Raw genomic sequence first — 25,982 nt, forward strand, 5'->3', positions numbered from 1 at the left:
CTCAGTGGGACAGTTTGCATTGCAGTAGCTGTTCCTGCCAATGCCTTTGGAAGATCCTGTACCTCAGGGCACTGTTACTCCTTGGGAAATAACTCTGCAGATCCCAGTGGGATCAGCCAGTTGTGAACTTCCTGGGAAAGTGGTTGGGCATTAAGTGGATTGTAGAAAAATCATAGCCTTTCTGAGAAAGGATTCACACACATTTAACGGTCTGAACTGAACATGGGTAAGGTGCAGTCAGATACAAAGAATGATGAAAAAAGCTGACAGAAATGCAGGTTAATGTATAATTTAGGATTGTTCTTTCTAGCTGTTTTAGTGTATTGCTCATGCACATTTTCATTGTTAGAACACTTCTTTGTAATGGTGGGTTTGTGCTTCAGAGAAGACCAATAATCCAATTTTATACAGGTTGCAGTTAACCAGAACATGTTCAAGGAGCTGAAGACTTGTAATTATTTTAACATACAGTAAAACCCACAGTATCTCATGCCTTACTCTCTCCAAAATAAAAGCTATAGACAGCCATAGTTAATAACATTAGTGGCATCAATACTGAATTGATTTTGTAATTACTCACGAATGGTATTATGTGAGAACAAGCAGGATGTTATCAACAGCTCTGATGTTATCCTGCTTAATTTTACAAAATGCAGCTTATTTATGCCTACACCCCAAAATTCATTACACTGACTTTGTGAGCAATTCCATCACCAAAACAGGGTGATAGTTGCAACCTCTGCTTTGAGGAAAGTGGATCTGAATTATTAATCTAAAATAAATGAGGAACAGTTTCTTACTGTAAAATAATTTATATTGTGTCAGTCCAAACAGTCCCTGTTGAAGCTGCTCATCTGCATAATTTCACCAGCTGGTTGAAACTGCAAGTGTTGGTCAGTAGTTCATGTTTATCTCTAGTGCCGGTATCATAGAACCTTTCAGCTTCATTGTCTTTGTTTTTCAAACAAGTTGAGGGTACTCTAACTGAAACTGTCTTTTTCATGATTAATTTGATTTTTCATGATTAATTTGATATTAATTTGAATATGTTCCAAATGTTACCTTATTTTAACTGATTAGGCAAGATGCACAAAGAACAAAATAGCACAACATTTTGGGCTGCTTCATTTAACACCATCATTAGTTTGCAGTTATAGACAATTCTCTAAAAATATGGTAATCACTGCATGTCACTGAAAAATAACTGTGTTCATAACTGTAACTAAGAGGAAAAACTAATCCTCTTTTCATTTTAAAACTTAGAACTGCCTAAACTACTGTTAGAGTTAACTGACTTCTTTTTCATAAGAAGGCCATAGAATCATGGGATGGTTTGGGTTCATAGGGACCTTCAAGATCATCTACTTCCAACCCCCCTGCCATGGGGTTCCATTACATTTCTCCATTGAAAAGGAGTGTATTTTAAATTATATTCCACTGAAGAAAGATAAAATTTCCTGGGTTTTTAGTGAGTGAAGGACCAAAAAGAGCTTTTTATAATTGAAGGCATTTCAAAAGGGTGAGGTTTTGTTTCTTCTTTAGTCTTGTCTTTACCTACAAAACAACTCTTAAAATTATTTCCCTCCCCCACCTCAGGCATTCAGTTCCTGTTTCAGTTACTCCAATATTTTTCCTCTTTATTCTCTCCTCTTTTCTTTAGCTGAGCTTTCTCTTGGACATAATCTCATTATGAGTGTTTAAATTGGAAAGCCTTTTTTGTCATTGTCCTGAACAATAGTTGTTAAGAGGCAGCTTTGGAAATAATGCAGTTTTATTTATATTTTCTACCTGTAAAACTGGGAGAAACAGAACTATCAGATACTGCCATCTATTTGTGCCAAGGCAAAGAAATCCGAGGCAATCCTGACCAGACTGTTGTTTAGCTTTTCATAGCCTTATTTTTCAACCTAATACATACCCCTATTTTGGTTTAGTCTGAAGGAAAAAGCCACACAAGTGCTGGAGATGCAATTTATGAAGTTGTCAGTCTGCAAAGAGAATCTGCCAGAGAGGAAGAATTACTCACCCCAACAAGTGGAGGAGGGCCTATGTCATCCCAGGAGGATGAGGCAGAAGAAGGTAAGGATAAACGTGCACCCACAGTTTCCATGGATAGTACTCTTGTATTTCTGCTGTTAACTTACCCAGTTAATTCTTAATACAACTGGTTTGGACACAAAGATCAGCAGTACTTTTCTATTAGGAGTAATAGTGTTTTCCCAAGCCATTGTTTGGATGTCTTCCAATAGCAGCAGCAGAGGATGTGTGTCCATCTTTCTGTGTGCTTCAAAATGCATTGCTGAGGCACCTGTGCTCTGCCAGCACATCAGAAAATGTTTTTCAGAGGTATTTTCTTCTGGTCAGAAGTCATTTGCCTTGAATGTGCTGTGCTACTAAAGAGGACAGTATGAAATTGAGCTTTGAAACAGCAGGTTTTTAAATGCCTGTTCTGATAGAAAACAAAACAAAAAAAAATCCCAGACAGAATTTCCTCTGTCTGCTTAACCTGTGACTTGGTTTCCCTCACTTCTGTCTAGGGCTTACGAAAATATCTTCTGGTTCAGCTGGGGATTGCTGCAGTTCATGGACCCAGCGTATTTGCCTGCCCACAAACCCTGGTGGTTTGGTTTTTTTTTTTCTTGGGGGTGGAATTTTTTGTCTATTTGAAGGCCCTTGGCCTACTGTTGTCTCTTTATACACTGAGGGTTAGCCCATAGCATTCAGAATAGGCTCTCCATTTTTCATCTGGAGGTCTGGCCTACCAGGAGTTGTGAACATTTTACCAAGTTATTCTTCAGATTTCTGGCACTGTTCTGTCAGTACTGTAAAAAGTCTCACTCACTACTGTGGAAAAATTGTTGATTCTTAGTTACAGGTAAGTATTGGATTTCAGCTGGTGCAATATGAGTCAGAGCCCTGGGATTAACACAGGCTGGGGCAGGCAGGTGTGGTTAGTCTCAAAGCCAAATGCCCCCACATATCCCAGGTGACCCCAAGCTTGCAAAACCCTCACAGCCAGGTGCTCTTTGATCTGATTCCTGAAAGGAAGGGGAATAGCCACAGATCAGCAATGTCAGTCCCCTTTTGTGTCAAGTACACTTGTGAATAGTAAAAATTCTGTTTTCTCCAAGGGAATTCTTCTGTTTCCTTGGTGTTTGGGATTGTTTTGCTGTTCATAGCAAGAATCAGATTTGGCCTTTGGAATTTGTGGATCAGTGTTGTGTAATTCAGCTGTTGGTGTTCTTTTCCTTGCTGGATGTGTGAGTTGTAGAGCTAGATTGATTTCTGAGACTTTTTAATCCGGTACAGTTTAAATAATTGAATACTTTCTTTTTTTTTTCCAATATTGCTGTTATTGGGAAGAATGCAACTGTTCCATAATGTGATGAATGCAGCACAATTAGGAATAAAGTGGATACTGTCCTCTTGGTACTATTACAGAATGACTTTATCTTATTACAGAGCAAAAGTATTCCACTGGAGTAGGAACCTAAGTTAACTTTGGTTTAGCTCCCTAATGCTAGTTTCCATATTTTAAATGTAGATTACTTCCTAAGAGAAGACATTAAAAATATGATGCGCCTCTGTTCTCATGGAAACCACATTTAGAGTTCTGTGCTGAGAAGTTCTTTATCCTGGAGGATATGCAGGTTCAATGAGTCATTTGCAGTTTTTCTAAATAAATCTCTTCATTCTTTTTTTTTTTTTTTTCTTTTTTCTTTTCAGGGTACTAATTATGATGATGGAAAAAAACCCCTTGAGTTTACAATGTCTTGTCTTAGCCTTGGAAGAAGGCTTTTTCTTTGTTAATGTTAAGTGTCATAGCTACCTGGATATATGGGTTCTTTTTACTTTTCTCTCTTTTTTTAATCTTTCTTTTTACTTTTCTTATATGCCCACAGAATATTCTTATAACTGATTTCAAAAGCACTATACATTGCATTTTTCTTGTGTAAGAATGCACTATATGTGATTCCTGTGTACTCTGCATGCACACTGGAATGTCTTGTGCCATGAGTATATGAATAAAGATGGTCATAAAAAAAGGCATTTTCCAATATTCTTTTCTTTTTGTTTTACTGAAAGGCTAAACATGGTACCTGCCAATAATGATTTAAAATAATCACTATACTAAATTTAGGCCTAGTATCTTTCAACAATTGCTTGTAGAAAATGGAGATCATATGCTCTCTAAATAACATTCTTAGCTTTTAATATTTTTTTCTCATTTCAGCTTGATTTTTCATGTGAACAGCTATATAAAAAAATAAAACCTTTGCTGAGATTGTGCAGTTGTTACTTAGAGATGTTTCAGGTCAACCTCACTTTTGTTTTTTAATTATTAGTATCGTAATAGATATTTCTGGCAATCCAATAACTTTTGGTCCCTTGCTTTGAAGGTGATAATTTAAAAAATATATTTAATTTTAATAATCTCTTGTCAAAACCTAGATTGTAAAGTGCACTCCTTAATAAAAAGCTTTCTATTAAATTCTAAACATAATTAAAAATATTAAAATGTATAATGAAGAAATTCTTAAACTTTCTGGAAAGGTTTCAAATAAAGTGGATTTAAGTATCAGCTTTTATTAATAAGCAGAAAAGTTCACTGCTTATATTTAATCTTGAGTAGAACTTTGTACCAGAGCACAGTTGGTTAACTCCTTTTTCTCCTTTCTGGAGCAATAAGGAAGGTTGAGAGCATGGCTAGAATTGATGGTGTGGGTACTGCAGTATTGAAAAAAGCAAAGCTCAGAGAGCATTTTATTGTAGTATTGTTCTGCAGAGGGTGAAGTGGCTGGCTGCACTTGGGAACTTAAGGACTGGGGGAAAAATAGCTTTCCAGCAGAAGCATTTAAAGGAGGAGGTAGTCCCAGGAATAAATAACAAATGGAGAAAGGGATGAATAGGTTGGCTGCTTTTAGCAGCAGTGCTTGCTCAGACCATATGTGAAATGAAGACCTTGCTTTGGCTCTAATATTTGAATTTTTTTTTTTTTTAATGATACATAACACTTCAGGAAAACACTAGAAACTCCATTTAAGTTTCTTCTGTAGTCAGGATAAAGTTGGAAGGTTATGGATCACTCTAAGCAGGAGCAGTTCTGTTCAAAACCAGAAAATATTCTTTAAGCTGATGGTTACTGGGTTGAAGATGCTTTTGCTGAAGCTCTGTGTGGTCCCAGTGTCTGGTTCAGAGCTCCTGTTCCCATCTGTGAGTTGGCTGCAGAGTAAGCACAGAATGTTTAGCAGATACCCTGAAACAGGTAAAAGGTAATTCAGGTGAAAGAGGCTTTGCCTACCAAAAAGAAGCTTCTGAACGTGAGCTGTAGGGTGCTTCTGGAACACTCTAAAATGACTTCCAGGAGCACAGAACTGTTCTTGTTTGTGTTCTGTTTGCCAAGAGAATAAATAAATAAATGAAGAAAGTAAAACTTTTATCTTCCTACTCCCTCTAGCTGTCTGAACACTAAGAGAAAAATTGATGGTGTGGGTACTGCAGAACAAAAGAGACACACAGTAGAAAAACCACCTTCAGGGCTATGGAAGTTCAGTGTGGAGATGGTAGGATTTGACATTGAGGATGGACATAAAGGAATAAGGGACTGTGCAAGTTTCAGGAGAGCTCTGGAGGTGTTGTGCTGGTGACACAAAGAGAAGGTGTAGGTGCAGTGGGGGAGAGGTGGGCAGTGCTGAATGATCAGAGATGGTTGGCCACAGGAAGTCTGAATGCTGTGTCAAGTGTTGTGGGTGGGCAGAGGCTGTTTTCAGTACTTAGGAAAGCAGAGGAGTAGAGGAGGTGATGTTTTCGGAGTGACTAGAACTACTGAGAGAGTATTTAGTGATAAAACAGGGGTTATGATGTGAACAAATCAGGGTGATTGTGTGAGAAAAATTACATCACTAGCGTTGGAATAGTCAACTCTGCATTTTAATCCAAATTAAAAATAGCTGTATGTACTTCACAGGAACTGTTTGTTATATTAATTCAACACAGAGTAAAGTTGGTGGCTCCTAAATAAGATCAATTAAATCATTCCTGGAGTCTTTTTGCTATCTCCATAAAAATGAGCTAGAATGTCACAAATCCTGAATTCATGAGGCCATTTGGCCAGTAGCTGTCTCCAGACAAGAACCCTTTCTGCAGCTCCACAAGAGAACAGACACTACTAAGAATAGCATCCAAATGCAAAGAAAATACACCTGATATCATTTTATGGACTCCACTGTCCATAAAATAATCCAAAATGGATTATTTTCACACCTTCCCAGTTCACTTATGTTATTAAAAATTATGAAATGCATACACTGAGTTGACTTTTACAGCTGTTACTGTACTGCCAGGAGGGATGTGATACTTTCCTTAATATATAAAAGAATACTGAGTGCAGAGGACTTGTTATTTTTGATGTGGTGGCAGTTGTTAGTTATAGTTGTATTTAGATTTGTTCATGCAAGTGTGGCCTTTGTGTTTCAAGGTGAGCATTTGAAATGTTTTGAATTTGAAGCATTTCCGTGGGTTGCAGAAGTATTTAATGAAGTTACAAGGTTATGTATTAAAAGGAAAATTGGGGATTTTAAAGTTTGTTTTCTGTTCCAGGAAGGGGAACACACCCAAGGAGTGTGACCTACCCTGAGCTCTTTTATCCCTCTCTTCTTCCCCAGTGTCCACCCGACACTCCTGCACAGTGTGTGAGAATGCTCCGGGGGGGTTTTTCCTTTGACAGAATCTGTTCCTCGTACTTTGTGACGCTCAAGGGAAAACATAATTCCCTAATTCTGGCCTGTAGTTCATGAGTGTGCCAGGGAAATCTGTTGGTGCCTTTGGTTTATTTTTACAGAATGATAGAAAAAAATAGTTTCAAACGCAGGTGGGTTTCAATTCTGTGGACCACAGTGAATTCTGTTTCTTGGATTTAACGCTTTTGGGGTTTTTTGTAACTTTCATAAAATCTCTTCAGATTGGGGTACAAATAGACACAAAATGAGCATAAATTGGTGTTTTCATCTTGTCTGGAAGCAATTGCAGATTATTTTGAATGATCTGGATGCTTTATTCATTAGTGGTTGTCTTTCTTTGTCTATCTGTAATCAGTATGAAAGCAGTTTGGAAAAGGATTTGCAATCCTGCTGGCTTATTAGGAATTGAAATTTCCTATTGCTAAAGGATCTTCTCACATTTTCAGTCATCAATTTTGGGTGGCCTCAGGCTGCTGCTGCTTAGATAATTGCACATTTCATATAATTAAAAAAAATAACCACTTTTTAATAAAGATTACTAAAAAGACTGTTCTCAACCAACAGTTCCCCTAACCTCAGCATGAGATTCTTCTCTTTTTTAGTTTTGGTCATCAGCTCTCTGGTATTTTGTGAGTGTAAGAGCTTTCTAATCTTAGTGCCTAGCATAAGTATCAGGCAATATATAACTTCTGAGTGTTTCTAACACTGATACTTGGTTTTTTTCTCATTGATTCTATCAAAGATGGGAGTAGATTCTAATCTAGAAATTCATAAATTACTAATGTATTGCCTTAGAGTTGTGACAACACCTCCAGTTTTGTTTCCTTGCCCATTGTCTGCGACGGCAGCAATCAGACAGCACAGTGCGCACGGAAATGTTTGTGTTTACAGAGCTCCCTCCACTGTGCAGCATTGGGTTGGCTTTGTCATCTGTGTGGGAGCAAAACTACTGAACTGGAGCAATAATTCTTCTCCACTTTCTTTTATTCAGCTTTAAGCATTTGTACATCAAATTTAGAGATGTCATGGTGGCTCAATTTTATGTGCAGTACATGAGGGGAGGATCATCTCTTGGCTTTCCAGTCAAGGTTTATTTTTGGGACATTTTAAAATAATTTTAATTTCATATGACAGTGATGCAGGGCCTGTGTTGAAAGTGTATGACATGGAAGAAAGTGTTTTAAAGGTAGGGCATGTAAGGATATAAGATGGGGTTTAAAATGTAGAATTTGTTGTTTTAAAAAGAAAAAGGTCATTTTTGACTGACCATTGCACACAAACCAACAGGACAGGATTCTTGAGTACAAGTGTGGGTCCTTTAGGAGATTTTTGCACAGTCCTTAGCATGTGAAAACAGTGAGTTATTGTATGGAGTGAGAGGAAGGCAGAGGTCATCCAGCTGCATGCTGTGCCACCCTCTCTGTTTATCAAATACAGGGTTTGGGGATCAGATCTTGTGTTTCATAAAGCAGCAATTAAATTTGCAGCCTGTTTGTGAGATAATCAAAATTTTTTGATTTGTCAGCATTAGGTTTCGCCTGAATTATTCTAAATGAAAGATGTGCATGTTATAATTTATAAAAAGGAATGAGAATTCAAATAGTGGATTTTTTTCTGTTACTGGTTTGCTTTTAGTGAAAAGTTCTGTTACCTTTATTTTTTGGTTTTGCTCTCTTAGCTGCCAAATTAATTTTTCAAATTAGTTATGTAACTAACATAAGCAGAAACTTCTTGTGAGCAGAATTCAATTCAAGTTGTCTTTGTTCAGATTCATTAATCTGTTGTTTGTTTTTGTTTTTTTGTTTGTTTTTTTTTTTCTCTTGATTATTCCTCTTCCCTCTAAATAAGAGAATTTACTGAGGATTGTCATTTCATAAATCAGTTATTTGGAAGGCACTTGGAAATTCCTCTGTGTTCATCAAAATATTTTGTAATGTACTAAAAGTTGGGTGTCTCTGAAAATCTGCCTTATTTAATACCAGAATGACTTTATGCCTTAAACTTAGTTTCACTCTCATCCTCCCTGGCAGAACTATAGTTCATGCTCTGTAATTCCCTGTTACCTTATAAATGAAAATTTGCCCTTTTTTTTTGTGGCCTTTCTCACGATCCTCTTTTATCTTGTATGTTTGGAAAGGTTCCATGTCAGTGAGGCTGTCTTGTGCCCTGATAATATGCTGCCAACTCTAGCTCCTCCTTCAGTTTTGTTCTTCTCTTACATAAAAATCAAACTGTTCCTATTTGAAGTATTCCAATTCTATTCCCACCTTTCTTAAAGACCTGATTTCCTTCTCCTTCAGACTGCTCCAGCTATATTATTTTTTACTTCCACCTACTCTTTTTATTTCACATGTAACAGCTTCTCAATTAAAACACATTAAATATCCTTTCTTCTCCTTCACATCAGTGCTCAAATCCCACCTGTTCATTTTTTAATCTGCTTTATTCATACCTTTTTACTCGTTTTAGGAGGTACTTCACTTATTTACTTCTATGCTCAGAATCTGTGAAACAACTCTGTAGTTTTCCACGTTGTTTCCATTTTTGTTAACTGAAAAAGGTGATTGACTTCTGGGATATTGTCATATTTCAGATAAACTAGTAGAATTTCCTAAAGAAGAACTAAACTACTCAGAAAAGCTGCTCTATAGCTACGTAGTTGGTGTAAAATATACGTGAGGAGAGTATTGTTCAAAGCCAAATTTTGAAGTGCGATAAAAAAAACAACCATCCCAAACCAACCAGACAAAAAAACCCTTTCACTGTAAAACTGGGAAGATGAAAAATGAAATTCAAGCACATTAAATATCTCAATTTTTGTTGGTATGAGTCCTTCACCAGAATTTATTTCCTCAAGCCAAAAATGGGAATGCCAGTGAACAAAGTTGAGTCTGTTAATCCCTGATGAGAGAGAGGAACCTCTGTGCTGTCTGACTTTGCTCTCAGTTGCTTTCCCATAGATTTTGTTACAGTCTTTGCCTCACCTGTCAGTGCTGCTCTGGGTACTGGGCTTACCCTCTGAGCATGACCTCTATTTGATACTATCAAAATAAGAGATGGGAAAGAAGAGGCCAAGATTTTGTGTTCCTCTCTATGTGATTTTTTTTTTCCTGTGGGGTATTTGTTTATGCTAGTTACTGTGTGTGTAATTCTTCTGGTTTGAACACTGGATGCCTCAGTGTTTTGTTTGGACATCTCTCATCAAGAAAAAATACAGACTGGAAGAGAAAATGGGAAATGAGCAGAAGGATGGAGAATTTGTCCTTTGAGGAAATAAGTAGAGTATCCTAGAGAAGGAACAGTAAAGGCTAAGAATTTTTATAATTTTTTTTTGTACATGAGATGTGCTAAAGTTGTTTAGGAGGAAAAAAAAAGTAATTGGCATAAATTGCAGGTTAGAAAAAAATTAGGCTTTAGCTGAGAAGTACAGTCCAAAGAGCAGTAAAATCCTTGGAATGAATGGACAAAATTATGTATATCCGCAGAATGCCAATCTTCTTTTCTATTAGATTCACTCTTTTCTATCTTGTTCTTGAGTGTCCCTGCAAGTTTTTGAGAGAGATGACTTTTTACATGGTTGTTTGTCTGTAGGTGCACTCACAAAACAGGCTACATGCAAAATCTGATCTCTGGGGATCCTCTCCCAACCCAGGGGACACCTCTGCAGGCTTCCAGATTCATCTCATGCAAATGGAAAATATCCAAAAGAAGAAAGTGCCAGAAGGAAATTCTTGTTCAATCAATCTGCCTCAGTCTGTGGGACTGGTTATGGGGCAAATACACCTGAAAGGAGCTTCTAAACATGTGAATGTCCAATGGCATTGTTGGGAACCCCCAGCATAGATTTATGAGGGACGTATCTCTCTTGACCAACCTCATCGCTTTCTGTGACAAGGTGACCATGCTGTGGGCAAGGGGCAGGCAGTGGGTGCTGTACACCTTGGTTTTAGCAGGGACTCAACACTGTATCCCATAGAGTCCTTATCATGAAATCAATGAGATAGGCACTGGGCAAGAACGAAAGAAAAAGAGAAATAGAGGTGTGTGTGGGTGAGGGGACACAGACAGAGTGACAGGGGTTACATAGGAACATATCACCCTTCTGAGGGTCCCAGTGGTGTCTTGTGGGTCCCCTCCATCTGGTCTTCTTGCTGGTGAGGGTCCCCCACTGCCCTGCACTGAAAAGCACAGAATCCATTGGGTGAATATACCTGTGGGCCAGGTGGGAACACCCCCGTGCCTCCTCTGGGGAGGGCAGGTTTGACACTGTCCCTTGCAGCACTGCAGATGTGTTCTATCATGTGCAGTGCTCAGGTGCAGGGTCTGGCGACCCTTTTAGGGGTGCCTTTGATGTGCCATGACACCCCTGTGCTGTCCCTCCCGTGGGTGTGACTGTCCCCGGGGTGAAAGGGCCCCACACTGAGCTCCTCTGCACAGTGCAGGATGGGCATTCACTGCCTCTGGGCAGAGCCTTTTTCACCACACACCCTAAACCTCTCCTCACCCACCCTTTGGTGTGAGGGTCAGTGTGAGTCTGGCAGCCGGTTATAAGCTTGATCCCTCTGTGAATAAATTCTTCTTCCCCAGCCCAGACCTGAGTCACTTTATCTTATCTCCATCAGTGTACAGTGCAGGGTCCCGTTCAGGGTGTGGTGGTCTTTAGCTTCTGTTTTTATCCAGTTTTGCTATAATAGGTGGAAGTCCATGAAGATGTTTAAGCTGTAAATTATATTTCAGTCTCTGACAGGTGCTTGGCCTGTTTGTTTTTAGACCATCAGTGTGGTCAAGTAGTGGAACAAGTTGTCCAGGGGGATTTTACCATCTCTTTTCTTGAAGGTGTTCAAGACTAACCTCACATTGTGTCTTAGGGTTTTAATCTGGTGTTTCTCACCTGAGATTCCAAGGCTGGTTGGTTCGTGTGGGCACGAAGGGAGTGATTTTCCCTCTTGACCTCTGAAGGATTTAGGATCTGCTGTCTGACTCTGTGTCTCTGTGTTCTGTGCTGAGCTCTGTGCGGCGGGAGAATGATGAGGAGTCTCAAGATCTTGGTTTTCTGGTCTCTCGCATTGTTTATTAGTTCTTATCTTACAATTCTCTGTGTCCAGCCAAGATGTTCACAGCAGCTTGGACATAATGTGATTCCCCTTTGTCCAGCCAAGGTGTTTACAGCAGCCTGGACATGAGGTGACTCCCCCTGTGATGGGAGGTCGCTACCTCTTATACAGATAACTACGTACCCATTATTTACAATTCTATTCCAATGTCTATCACCTATACTAACAGGGTCATGTCAACTTTGATCCAATCCACTGAAACTACTTTGTGCCCAGATCACTGCAGAGGATGGATGCCAAGGGAGAAGAAGAAGAACCCAGGGCACCACCCTAAAACCACCATCTTGTCCCTTTGCATCTACATTCTAAAAACCCAAACTACAAAATCTTCTGCACAGTGATAACTACACTACTCTCAGTAACACCTTTGTGACTTGCAATTCTGCTCTGTGTTGGAAGTTTTTCTCATGGACCAAAATCAAAGATTGTGTCTTCCTGGGCTCTGTGCCAGGCAAACCCCCCTGCACAGACCCCAGACCCTCTTTCTCGGGTCCCAGGCCTCTCTACCGAGGTCTGTGACTCCCCAGGGCGCCCAGAGGGATGCCCTGGACTTCAACAGTTGTGGTTTAACCCTGGCTGGCAGCTCAGCCCCACACAGCTGCTCCTTCACTCTTCCCTGGTGAGGTTGGGAAGAGTCAGAAGGGTAAAAGTGAGAAAAGCCGGGGGTTGAGATGAAGGCAGTTGAGTTGGGAAAGCAAAAGCCATGTGCTCAAGCAAAGCTGAACAGGGAATTCATTCATCACTTCCCATGGGCAGGCAGGTGCTCAGCCATCCTCTGGAAAACTTGGAGCTCCATCATGTGTAACACTGTCTTGGGAAGACGAATGGCATCACACTGAACTTCCTTCTCCTTTTCCTTCCTGCTCTACATGCTGAGCATGATGCCCTATGGTCTGAAACATCCCTGGGGTCAGTTAGGATCATCTGTTCCAGCTGTGTCCCCTCCCAAATTCCTGTGCATCCCCAGCCCACCTCTCACTGAGGTCCTGGAGTGACCTGATCTAACAAGAGCTTGGAGTGGATCAGACCAGCTGATGTCCAGAGGTCTCTTCCAGGCCAAAGTATTATTCCATGCTGATGCCATCCAGAGCAATGCTTGCTGTGGGAGTGTGATCCTTCAGGCTTGCTTTAAAAAGGCTCTCAATTCAGGGAGTTGATTCATGAGACATGACCTTTTTGTGAATTTTGTGAGTCATGTTGCAATTGAAAAAACAAAACAGAAAACCTTGGAGACTTACTGTTCCCTGGAGGTGATCTGAAAGCCTGTTTGTGTGTACACACATTCACAGCCCCAAGGTTTGCTCCCTTGAGATGTCTTGCATTGTCCACCTGCTCTGATAGAGTTTGAGTTTTATTGCCCAGCTGATGGCTCTGAGAGCTCAGGGCAAATACAGGAGGAATAATAATATACAGAGCGTTTAGAAGAAGGGATCTGTGGCTTTCCCAGCAGAATAAGGGTGGATTAAATCATGCTTTGGCAAATTCTGCTGGTTTATAGATGCTACGAAATGTGGAAAAAACCATGTAGAAATACTCAGAGGAAAACTTTAAGTATCCCTCCTATGGCATTTTTTTTTTTTTCTTAGCTTATACCTTAATGCTCCAAGAGGTTAGAATATGTAAATACTCTTCAGAATGGAAACAAAGTCGAGGTTTTTAGGGCTGTTTATTCTCTTCCCTTTGCCCTGTTCTATTTTGAAGTTTGACGTTAGCGTCTTTTGAAAGGGAGCATATGGCACTTCTAATTAAGGCCCGAGATTTTGTGACATATAACTGAATAATACATCTCAAACACTGCCAAGCCTTCCAGATGAAAGAATTTTCTGGCTGAAGCACTGTGAGTGGATGTGCTGTGTCACACTGGTCTCCTTTAGAACTTCGAAGAATTTTGCCTGGAATCCCAGCACAGTGAGACATCAAGGGCTTTGTTTCTTTAGGCTGATGTCAGTATTGCTTGAGCTCAGGTTTGGATCTGATAAGAGCTGCTATGCTTTGTTGCTCAAAGGATTCAGTGGAGCTGCATTTTGAAACGTTTTGGTCTGCCTGGGGATTTTAGTCATCTTTATCAGATTTCATTCCAGGCTGCAGGGTTTGTTTGTGTGTATTTTCAACATTAACTCTTGTAGATATGTGCTGTAGTTCTTCAGTTTCTCCAAAGAAATTCTAATCTTTTCCTTCCAGCACTTGGTGCCAAATTTTCTTCCTTTACTTTGAATGCACAAAACCTTTCTGAAATTTTGGTTTGTGATAAATTCCTGATGTGAGCTGGGTTTTTGAGATTCTTAATACACACCAGTATCATTAACATACACCTTGTGTCTCTGAATAGCAAAGGGGCTCATCTCAGAGGATTCCTCAATTTTTTCTTCTTTCTATGGGAAGTCGAAGGGACTGCATTTATTATTGATCCCTCTGACACAGTTTTGCAAATCAGGAGAGAAGAGAATTCAACAAATTCAACAAATATAATGCATTTAGTTCCTTTGTTTTGTTAATTATTGCCATGTCTGTGTGGTAAGTGAGGAAATTGGCCTTTACACTATTTTTGGTAGGTGTAAGGGGGAAGCTGAGTCTTTGAATACATGTTTTTTTTCCCCTCAGGACACAATTGATTCCTTTGGTTACTGGGAAATCTGTCACTGTGATATAAAATTTTAGTTAAAATTATAAACTTGGGGGTTTTAAATCTTATTTCCATCTTTAGGTCTAGTGAATGCATACAAAAGATTGGGAAACCTTAAAATCAAGTTTTTTGTAGATTTGTCATGCAGGTGGGCAGTAGTTTTGTTTGGATTATTTTTAATTGTAATGGGGAAGTATTTAAATGGAGGTTGGGCTGGTATTTAGGAACTGTAAAGCTGTGCAAACAAGCTGAAGCCTTTCACCAATGTAGTGTTCATTTTGAAACACAGAGATTTCTGATACACTTCTCTCAGGGCAGTGTTTTTGCTGTTAATTGTCTTGAAATACAGTATATGCTATCCTTGTCCTCACAGCCCACTGTCAAATTCAAACACTAATGATATTTTATTATTGACTTGTATTTGACAGCTGCTCAGAATATAAATTAGAAGTCTGTAATTGAAGTGGGACTGATAAGGATGAAGAGTTAACAGGGTAATTGCACAAGCACTGAAGATCCTCCTCTACCTGAACTATGTTGTTGACATAAAGCTGGAGTTTAATGTGTTTAAAGCACCTGAGGGAATTCAGGATATTAGATCAGCAACAAGATGTGACAGAGCTGTGTGGAAGAGAGAATTGAAGGGATTTGGGGGGCACATGTAGCTTTGTTGCTTCTTTTTTTGTTCCATTTTAACTTCTGGAGACAGTTCAGATCATAGGAGAGGGCAGCCCTGCAGCCCTCTAACATCAGACTGTCCATGGCCTCAGCAGCCTCTGGAGATAAACTGGTTACGCAGAGAAGCTGTAGCAGCACCATCCTGGAAATGTTCCAGGCCAGGCTGGACAGGGCTTGGAGGAACCTAGGCTAGTGGAAGGTGTCCCTACTCATGGCAGGGGACTGGGAGCTGGATGAGCTTTAAGGACCCTTCCAACCCAAACCATTCTGGGATTCTGTGATGATGATAAGGGGGCTGTGGCTGTGTCTCTTTTTAGCTTGTGTTTCCTGCTAAATACACTGAAAGCTGGAGCCTGTCAGCATCTGGTGTTGTTGAAGTTGCACTTGTTTAATTCTTACCAGTATTTTATTCAGATAAAACTGGGAAAAGTCCAAATAACTGCAAGACCATATTTGCATAAGGACTTGTCATATGGAGTTAGACTGTCCAGCTTCCTGTGGGCAGCTGCACAAGCCTGTGAGACACTTGGAATCCTAATGAACACTTGGATTGGATGGTTTTTTGAGCATGCTATTCGAGGCATACATGATCCCGTCTGGGTTTGGGTGTTAGTCATATAATGGCATATATTCCTCCCTAAGTGTTTCATTCCTAATAATTATGAGCTTTCATTTGTAACAATCCTCTCTGTTCTGTGCACTATGACCTTTAATGTCACAGTCTTGGTTTTTCTGCTCATCGATGAACTCACTTCAGTAAAAAATATTTTTGATTTTGTGGCTCAGAGGAGGCTTCCTGAGCTCAGGGGACCACAGGACAGCCAGAGGGATGTGGTGTAAGGAAGCAGCATTTTCTACTGTGCTTTATCAAGACTTCTCTTTATGCGAAGTCTGTGAGACTTCTCTTTTATGTGACTTTTAGGTAACACTGTGAAATTTCATTAAATGGAGAGTTGACAGCCTTGGAAGTTTTCTCACATGATGTTTTTCTCGGTCCCAGTCCTTTCTCTGGTAACACTGCTGTGAATTATTGCCTTGTCCTGTTCTCTTAAACTTTATGATAACTTTATTAATACACTTGTTTGGTAAAGTCTGCTGAACATTCTTTATGATTCCATTAAAATTTTCTATATTTTTGTGCTTTTAAAACTGATATATTACAAAAAAACCCATTGTCTGAGACTTCTGTATATTCATCTCTAGTGTCTGTGCTCTTGAGTAGATCTCTACATGCTTTTGTTTTCTTCTTTTTTCTTTCTTTTTACAGACAGTGATAATGAACTCTCCAGTGGCACTGGTGATGTGTCAAAGGATTGTCCTGAGAAGATTTTGTATTCCTGGGGAGAGTTACTGGGGAGATGGTAATGTTTAATTTCTTACATTAGATTTTAGATATTAACCTTTTATTTGGTTTATGACACTATATCCTCCTGAGCAAGAGGTTTGAAATTCTTTAGCTTACACAGTTTAAAAACTAAAATGCAAGACACATTGAAGTGCAGTTTTTAAACTTAATTTAAAGAGGACTTGTATAGCTAACTTGGAGCTTTTTTGACAAATCTTCCCCATAGCATGTGCTAAAGTCTGGGTTTTTTTGGTGTTTCAGAGTGTATTTGTATATTCTCCCACAGCAGGTATGAGTCTTCACAGGCAGAACTTTCTGGTCATTTGGGGCTGGCTGTTAAATCCTCATGAGACTCAGTGCCAGGATAGGACAGAGAGCAGCTCCCATGTGTCCATTCTAAGCCATGCCATCCAGCTGGTGTACATTTAATTTGTTTAGAAGCACTTTTATTTTCTATTTTTGTTAATGTGATATATGTAAACACTTGAAAAGGAATCTAGAAAAACTGTGAATCCTCACTGAAACACTTTCTGTTGGTGAATAAAACCGAGAGTATTTGTAAGCCCAGACTATGTTCTCAACAGTGTTATTTCTGTTGTTTAATTAAGTGCTTCAGTAGCAGTGCATACTGTGCCAAGAGAGGAAGAAGTCTGTCTGTTTGCTGCCTCAGAGAGACCTGAGCAAGTGCCAGAACCACTTACTTGGTTTTTTCCCTGTGTAAGTAATACCTCCTGCTGCTGGAGACAGAGATAATCAGAGGCCCTTTATCTGGAATTGTCTGTTTCCTTTTCCTAACTCCGAAAAGAGATGAACAACATTTTAAGGATTTTTTTGGGCAATTCCTCCCTTTACTTGGCTACTCTGTAGCTTTGGAGAAACAGCCTGTTATTGCTGACCTCCTCTGCCTGAGGATCTCACAGGAAGGTTTCTGGCTGAGGCATCACAGGGTTTTGTGGGGTTAACTGAACCTTCCCTGGAACCCTCTGCTTCTAACCAGAAGTTAGAAGTTTCTAAATTTTAAGTTTTTAACTATTTATGAAATGTTCTAAGTTCTGAACTATTCTGTCACCCAAGTTTCTGACTTTAATCCAGGATCCAAGATTGGAAGGTGCTACTTTTCAATTTAACTTTTTTTAAAAATTCATTTGTCAGTTGATTGTTCTGCTTTTAACCTGTGTCTTTGACAAACACCTCACTCTATGGATAAGCATGCTGAAGTAAAAGGGCACCCACAGCTCATGGTCTTAAGTTTCATGTATCCAACTATTTCTTCAAGTATACTGATCAACAAGACAAAATATTAAGACTTTTGGAATAAACTATTTTGGAATCCTAACGTAACTTACACATAAATCAAGGGAATTGTTTAGTAGTTAAAGCAGATTAAAATCAGTTTAAAATGGGGTGAGAAATGGGAGATGCCAGTCTGTTTGAAGACTAGCAAACATTTCTTCAGGACTGTCTCAAGCAATATTACCTCTGGAGAGAAATTGAAATCTGTAAACTATTTAAGTTCTTGAATAGTGTTATGTTACATTTGAAGACCAAAACTTAGAGTAGCAGGTGAGAAATGGTAAGGATTTGAAAACTAAAAATAATTCAAAATCTTCTAATGTGTTGAAAACTATGCCATATGGGCACTTGTAAAAAGATCTGTGCACTTGTAAAAAATGTAAATAAACAAAAATTAACATTTCCACTTGGGGAACTGGTGTGCTGATTTGTCTCTTAGTTGAAAAAAATTTTGCATTTTAATTGCTTTTTGTCATTTCATTAAAATGTCACTGTAACCTATTGTCCTCAGCAGAAACACTGCTCCAGGACTCTCCTTCAGGCATATCAACAGAAATAAGAATAAGATAATTTACCAAAAAGATAGAACAAACAATTGAAAAATAATGATATATCTATTTATTTTACTATTTACTGCATCTTCAGCATTAAAGTTGTTCTTGCCAGCTAAGCTGATTTAGCTGACTGGTCAACTATTTCTTAAAAAAAAACTAGTAGCAATGATCAATAAAAGTCTTTGATCAGAAATTCATGTTTGTCAAGTTGGAGCATAGCCTGTGCATTGGTGCTCTATGTCCTTGCTCTGTGATATTTTAAAATTGGATTGACAAGTCTGTACAGGAGAATTGCAACATTTTGGAACAAATTAAAGATATCAACATCCATGAATGGTGACCCCCCCATATGATTAAAAATAAGGTTAGAATACGACAAGTTTTTATTTTATGCTCACTTCTGTTGTTCTGAGCAAGGATTATGGATGTGCAGGCTGTTTCCCAAAGAGCCATGCAGTACTTGGAAAGTTGGCTGTGGAAGTCAGTAATGCAATCCAGCATGGACTCATGTCATCTCAGCCATAAAATACAAACCCAGGACAGAGCCAGTGAAGTCTGGTTGTTTAATTCTCAGTTGGGATTATGTTCAGGATGGTGTTACAGCATGTATGTTGGTTGTTGCCTTATTTGTATTGTTTCCTTGGTGTTGCTGAAAATTTCTCTGTTCTGTTTCTATGGGAATGTCCCTTTTTGGCTTTTCATTGGATCAGCTTGCCCAGTCCTCAGGGGAGCCCTGCTTTGTTTCTCACATAACACATATGACCGGATCCATGTAAGAACCAAACTAATCCACAACTAGTGCTTCAACTTTCTGACGTATTTACTATCTATTTATTCCTCAACATCCATGTCATAATTCTGTAATTGCTTAGAGTATCTGGTCATAGAATCACTGAATAGTTTGGGTTGGAAAGGATCTTAAAGCTCGTATCATTCCAACCCCCTGCCATGGGCAGGGACACCTTCCACTATCCCAGGATGCTCCAAGCTGTGTCCAGCCTGGCATTGGACATTTCCAGGGATCCAGGGGCAGCCACAGCTTCTCTGGGCACCCTGTGCCAGGGCCTGTCCACCCTCTCAGAGAGCAGAGTTTCTCTCCAATACCCATGTAACCCAGCCTCTCTGCCAGGTTAAAATTATCCCCCCTCGTGCTGTTACTATCTGCCCCTATAAAAGTTCTCTCCCTCCATCTGTAAGCCCCTTTAAGGTGCTGAAAGGCCATAATAAGGTTTCCCTGGAGCCCTTTTCTTCTCCAGGCTGAACACCCCCAGCTATCTCAACCTGTGTCCATAGCAGGGAAGCTCCAGCCCTTGGAACATTTCTGTGGCCTCCTCTGAGCCCATGCAAGTCTTTGAAGTCAAGTGTTTAGTGCTTTTAATGTTTCTGTGAATATTGGTTTTCTTTCTAGCTCCTTCCCATGGCAAAACTGTTAGAGTAATGTGACTGAGTGCAAAATGGACTGAAAAAGATAAAAGAAACTAGTTTTTATTTGGATATCTGAGGGGTAAAGATGAAATTACTTGTACTGCACTGCACATTAAAAAAATAAAATAATTATTGTTTTTTTAAAGAATAATGGTATTATATAATCACACTCTTCAATTCTCAGGTCATTTGGAAAAATGGGGATATCATCCCCAAAGCATAGGCAAATGAATAGGTTAGAGTATCTTTTAAATTTAAGCAGCAGTGGTAATCTGTTCATGTCCTAATGACCTGTTTCATAGAAAGAGTACTCTAAATATTCACTGCAAATCCAGGGTCAAATTGCAGGTTATTGAGTTAATCACAGCATGCTGGCATTTGGCTGAACAGCCACTCTCACTACTCTGCTACCAGGAGAGCTGGGAAACACAACAGTGGTCAAACCACTTGGAGAGCACAGCACTTCCTACAGCAGAAGGAGCCAAAAATCACTTTGGGCAGTCTCCTGCTGAATTGCTCTGAAAATTGCCGTGCGTCTAAGAGTGATTTCATCTAAATCGGCAAATACTGTTATTTCCAAAAGAGCTTTTCAACATCTGGGACTGAAAGCTCTCTAATATTGTGCAGTGATTTTTGTATTCTTGCATTTCTTGTTGTGTATGTGTACAACCAGGTAGTAAAGCACCAGCTCAAGCCAACAGAGAGATTTATTTGAAATAGCAGGATTGTACAAATGTGTGGAAGTGTTCCTGTTTTGTGGGACTTGGAACATACTCTTGGCATGAAGTGTGGAACTAGAACTTCAGTCTTCATAATAGGACTCTTGAAATTGTCTTTTATTTGTTTTCCAAAATTTATTTTTCTGTATAGCTTATGTTATCTTTATTTTTCTTAACCTAAGCTACAGCATATATGTTGAACAAATATTTAAATTGAATTGTCTGCACAGATGGCATGTTTTTATCTTTCAATTCAAATTGTTCTTCATTAGCCAGCTTAGTTCAATTTCTGCAGCTGTTTATTGTTAATTTTCATTAATGTCTCCACACCTGCAAAATTTGGATACCACTACATTTTGCCACTGGTTCTTACTGTAAATCCTTGCAGAGGTTTTTTGTATTCCATCTGACAAATATTAACTACCCTAACCAGTGGAAGAAAAGTTTGTGTTGCCAATTGCTGATTCTGCTTTACTGAATAACTTTAGAGATTTTTAATGTTTTTAAACTTTATTTTGACTGCTGTAGTTGGAGTATAACAGGCAAACAATCACCTTTGTTTCAGGCACAGTAACCTTGTTGTGAGACCAAATGGATTGTCCACTCTGGTGAAGAGTGGTGTTCCAGAAGCACTGAGGGCAGAGATCTGGCAGTTGCTGGCAGGATGCCATGACAACCAGGCAATGCTGGAAAAATATAGATTACTCATCACAATGGTAAGGGACTTACTATTTGTTCTTTCCTTCTTTTGTTCACTTTCCTTTGATTGAGATGAATTCTGCCAGGCAGCAGTTTTAGTCAGTGGCAAGGCAGCAGAAGAATGAAACAGTTTGACTTGTTTTAAGCAATTGAAATTGTGATTATGTGACTTTTCCTCCTGCCTTGGGTACCTGCTGCATGGCATTAGCAATAGAAATTGCTGACCTATATATGTAGTAATGCTTGACATTTAGCTTTCTGTTCTCTTGCTGTGATGATGATAAGAACATCAGCATGTTCAGGTGTTTGCTTGTGGGGTTTTTTATAAATTCACATCCATCACTTGGTTTTTTCAACAGTTTGGTTTGTGTATGTCTTAATTTCAGGCGTTTCAATTCTTAAATCTCAAGCCCAAACAAAATGGCACAAAATTGAGTATTTCTTCTTTCTGTTGTTTATTTTAATAAAGAATGTTAAAAACATTTTGACCTAGCAGGAAACCAGTCTCCCTGCTGGATGGGTGAGCTGAGAGGAGAATCCTTTTGGGAGTCCATTCCCACTCTGTGTCCATCAGTACACTTAGTGATCATTCTAAGAAGTCTGTGGAGCCGTTTGATCTTCTTGGACCTGTCATGGCAAGAGAGAGGAGCTCTGTGTTGTGTAGCACCAGCTCTGTGCAGTGATTTGGGGTTCTGGAGCTCTGCTGCTGCAGGGCTCTTACAGCTCTGAGAGAAGAGCAGCAGTCTCAAATGTGCTTTTAATGGCAGGAATGGATGGAGATAATTTTCTGTGCTGCTCAGAGCAAGTGCTGGGTTTGTTACTGGCTCAGTTTGCAAAGACAGGTGTCTGCCAGGTAAAGCTGGAGCTTCCCTTGGAATGGAGAATGTAAACCCCCTCCCTCTGAATTATTATAATTTTCAAATTAAGAGGCTCTCAAGCAAAGATATGGGAATAGGAATAACAGTTCTTTACTAGGAAAATTAAAAATGTATTAGTACAAAAAAAGCAAATGAGCAAAACAAGAAAAAGCCCTGACAGTCAGAATACAAGCTGACACCCTGTTGGTCAGGGTGTTGGTGTCAGTCCAGTCAAGTCCTCCTGCAGTGACAGATGTGGTTCTGTTGGCGCAGAGATGATCCTGTAGAAGGGTCCAGTGGTGGTGAGAGGGGTCTGGTCTCCCTTTGGCAATCCAGTGCAGACAGGCTGTGCTGCTGTTCTGACTCTCAGGTTTGATCCAGGTGGGAATGCTGGGCTCCTCCCCTGGGTGGAGCATCTCCCCATGGGATGATGGAATTGTCTCAGCCCTGCAGTGAGCCTGGATGGCCCATGAACAGCAGAGATCCCCTGGAGGGAGGATGGGTCCTGGAAGGGATAAAGACTCTGCCCCACCTGGTTTGAACGGCTGCCCATTAACAGAAGGCACCCACCCCCTCCCCACTGCTGTTACGAGCAATGGCTTATATAAGAGATAAAGAAAGAAACACCTCTCAAACTGGTTTCAACAGAAGGGAATAGAATACACCTTGCATTGACCCCAAAACAGTTACCTGGCTACGAACTGTCTGTCCACACAGAAATTCTGGGGTAGATGTATTACTCAAAGTTTCCTTTCATAATGTTGTCATATTGTTTTGCTACTTGTCCTCTTAATTTGACATAATTAATGATGTTTGTGAAGTTTAGAAGCATCCCAAGAGTGAGAGCTGTCCTGGTGGCTTCTTTTTTTTTTTTTTTTACCAAAAAGGAAGAATGTTTTGGTAGTGTAAATTTTTCATTTTGATGTTGTAGCTGTGTTATATTTCCTTAGAAACCATTCACAGGACATCTGTCAGCTGTATGTTGCATCAAAGCCACCTCCATTATTTGCTCCTGCTTTCCAAAAGTGGGAAAGATGTTTGTTTCACAGTGGAGGAGGGAGTGGAAAAGTTCTAAAATGCAAGGTTTATCTTGATGCTGGGGCCTTGTGCCTTAAAAATACGTTGTAACACTTGGCCTTTTCACTACAGAAATATTGCAGTGATGTGTATTTTGGAAGATTATATTTCATACAGTATTTAATATGAAATATTACAGCATTATTGATGAAAAATGTAAATCCTCTGCTGAACTGAAGCATTTATGCAAACAGAGTTTTTTTGTAAAGTGAATAATTTTCCTTCTGAAATGACAAAACTTGTTCTGTAGTCTGTCTGTCTAAACTGCTGGTGATCACATCATTTGGCAGGAAGAGGCTCATGAGAGAAATGAACAGGAGAGAGCCTGTGCCATACCAAAGCTGGGGTCCATTTTTGGGAAGAGTTAATATGGGATGCTCCAGAAAAAAAAGTCAGCTGATTTTTTAAAATGAATTATTATTATCTGATATTGATGTCTGTGAACAGAACTTTTCAGTTTCGTTTTGGTGTGTCAGTAATGTGAATTAAGCAGAGAGAGAAGTAGAATATATATTTTAGTAGTATATACTACCAAAATCTTGGTTGTAGTGTTACCTTATGTGTCAGTAATAACCTAATAAGTTAATAATGTTAAGCTTCAGAGGTGTTTGGGTATTAATGACCCAAATGAGAAAGCAGAACTGATTTCTTTTCTCTGCATTATTTGTATGCTGCCATCCTAATATACCAACAATACAAACTTTATTTTTTCCATGATTATTTATTGTTCCCATCAAACCCATCATTTTCATCTTGATTGTTTCAGTTTATGTGTATGTTTGCACAAATTCATTGTCTCCTTGTATTTTGGTCATTCTGCTTGATGTTTCTCCTCTGGAAGCTTGATGTGTTTGTGGCTGCCTTGACCACTTCAGCAGTATGTTGTTGCTGTAGGACACGAAAGAAAGATGAAAGACTCCAAATATTTCAGAAGGCAAAGAACATAGAAGAAAGCTTTTATTGTCTAATTCTTACTCCCTTTTATAAGGCGTTCTGGTACAGACTGAACATGGTCGGTGAGTAGGAATGACACTTCTCTGATCCCATTGGTTAAACCAGAGAAACAGCAAAACACCACCTGGAGAAAGATTGTTTGGAGAAAGGAGAGTTGTTTGCCGAGATTGTTTTGAGAAGAAACTTTCTTGAGAAATTTTTCCTTGGGAAAAAGTTAGCAGCTGCCAGCAGGCTGAAATCTCTCAGACCCAGAAATATCAGGCCCACAGTATATTCCTTGAACATGTGTGTTCCCGAGCCATTCCTAGGTGGGGAGAGCTGCTGATGCTCTGCACTTACAGTCCTGAGAATGAAGTGGGTTCAATATCAGAAGTAGGAGGTGATACAAACATCTGTGAACTTGAACCTTTGCCTGCTGACACCCCAGAACCTCCCTGTCCCTCCAACAGCTCCCCATTGCTGCCCAGTTCCTGGAGCAGTCCCTGAGGTTCTGTCCCGTGCTGCCCATGGTGACAGATCCCTTCTCTGATCTGCTCTCCCAGCACTCCAGCCCTTCCCTCATCCAGCCTCACCTGCAGCCCTGGGTTAAATTAGCGATTTCAGCACCTCACTGAGAAAAGGGCACTGGAGACCACTAGAAAAATCTCTGCCATGATGCTGTCACAGCTTGAAAAATGAACTTGATAACTGGAATTATCAGTACTGAAAACCTGATTTATGGCTGCCTCCTCTGGGGACAGAGTGAAATCTGGTAAAAACTCTGACTTTACTACAGTGTTACTGGTTAACTTCTGGTGAAACTGTGCTCACTAGTGAGAGTTGTGTTGTTGGCAGGCCAAAAATGTGTGCCTTGTGATCCTCTAAATGGCAGCAGACTCTCAGCATTTAAATTTAGTTTAGAGCCCATGATATAGACACATTTGTTGTTCTATTCCAGTCTTGTGCAGCAGTGCTGTGTGAGGTTGGCCAGCTGAAAGTCCTATCACCTAAGAAATCTGGCTGTGCATTTATTCTGTATATATCCATCAGTATGCAGAACTCTGGAACCTGCTGCAGTATTTCTCAGCTGCAGGAGTGCTTGGTTCAGTGTGTTCTATAGGAGAGGGTCATTTGGGGCTGGTTTTAGAGTCTCAATCCAGCACTGAAAGCAAAATCTCTCATTTAGAAGAGTCAATGCTGCACTTACTTTCTCCAAAAGGTCTCCGTATCCTCTAATCCTGTGCCCTGGAGATCAGCAGTCTGTCAAGAATGATCTGGTGAACTGAGTTCCCATTTCTCTAGATCAGAGCATTCATTTCCCATCTTTGGGTGAGTTTGGAGTTCCAGGAGAGAAGGGAGAAAGAAACACTTGAGCTCTCTCAAGTCTTGACAAGCACTGCCTTGCACTCTCTTAGGTCTGCTGAGTTCCAGCCTGATGATTTCCGTGAGCTGCTCAGGAATTTTGACTGGAGCACAATAGTGGACCTTGCATGCAATTTTAAGAGAGTAGGAGTTGTGATTTGGCAGCTGCTGCAGTTCTGGCACATATGTAAATGTGTTCTGTATGACAATCCAGATCTGCCTGACTTCCCTGGCTCTTCACAGTGCTGCACTTGGCCCCTGGCAGCAAGGGGCAGGTCAAATACACATCAGCAGGGATAAATGTGTGGCGTTTATTTATGTCATTATTGTAAGGAAAGTAAGATCAGAGTGAGAAAAATCTGCTTATGATAATGAAGAGTTAATATTGGCACTTAAACAGCTTTTGAAAAAGCATGTCTGATCTGTTTGTTAATAAAAGTAGAAAATTGTGCACAAGCTGAGGTCAGTTCATTGACAGAGTGTTTTCTCTTGCCTGCTTGGCACTATTTCATCTTCACTGGTTCCTCTCCAGAGACTCCAGTGAATGTTTCCATGCTGAGGTG

At 39.8% G+C, this 25,982-nt stretch overlaps 1 protein-coding gene across 6 annotated transcripts in view; it reads left to right on the forward strand.

The window, feature by feature from the left end:
* Positions 1-25,982, forward strand: part of RABGAP1L (RAB GTPase activating protein 1 like) — a 228,283-nt gene that overhangs the window by 36,383 nt on the left and 165,918 nt on the right. For all 6 annotated transcript variants that reach the window (XM_083867620.1, XM_083867627.1, XM_083867625.1 and 3 more), the window contains exons 11-13: positions 1,935-2,079; positions 16,423-16,516; positions 21,057-21,207. In XM_083867620.1, the coding sequence (XP_083723746.1) occupies positions 1,935-2,079; positions 16,423-16,516; positions 21,057-21,207 (390 nt within the window). The remainder of the gene's footprint in view (positions 1-1,934; positions 2,080-16,422; positions 16,517-21,056; positions 21,208-25,982) is intronic.

Source organism: Zosterops lateralis, assembly GCF_965231275.1.
Source record: "Zosterops lateralis genome assembly, chromosome: 9".
Taxonomy (NCBI): domain Eukaryota; kingdom Metazoa; phylum Chordata; class Aves; order Passeriformes; family Zosteropidae; genus Zosterops; species Zosterops lateralis.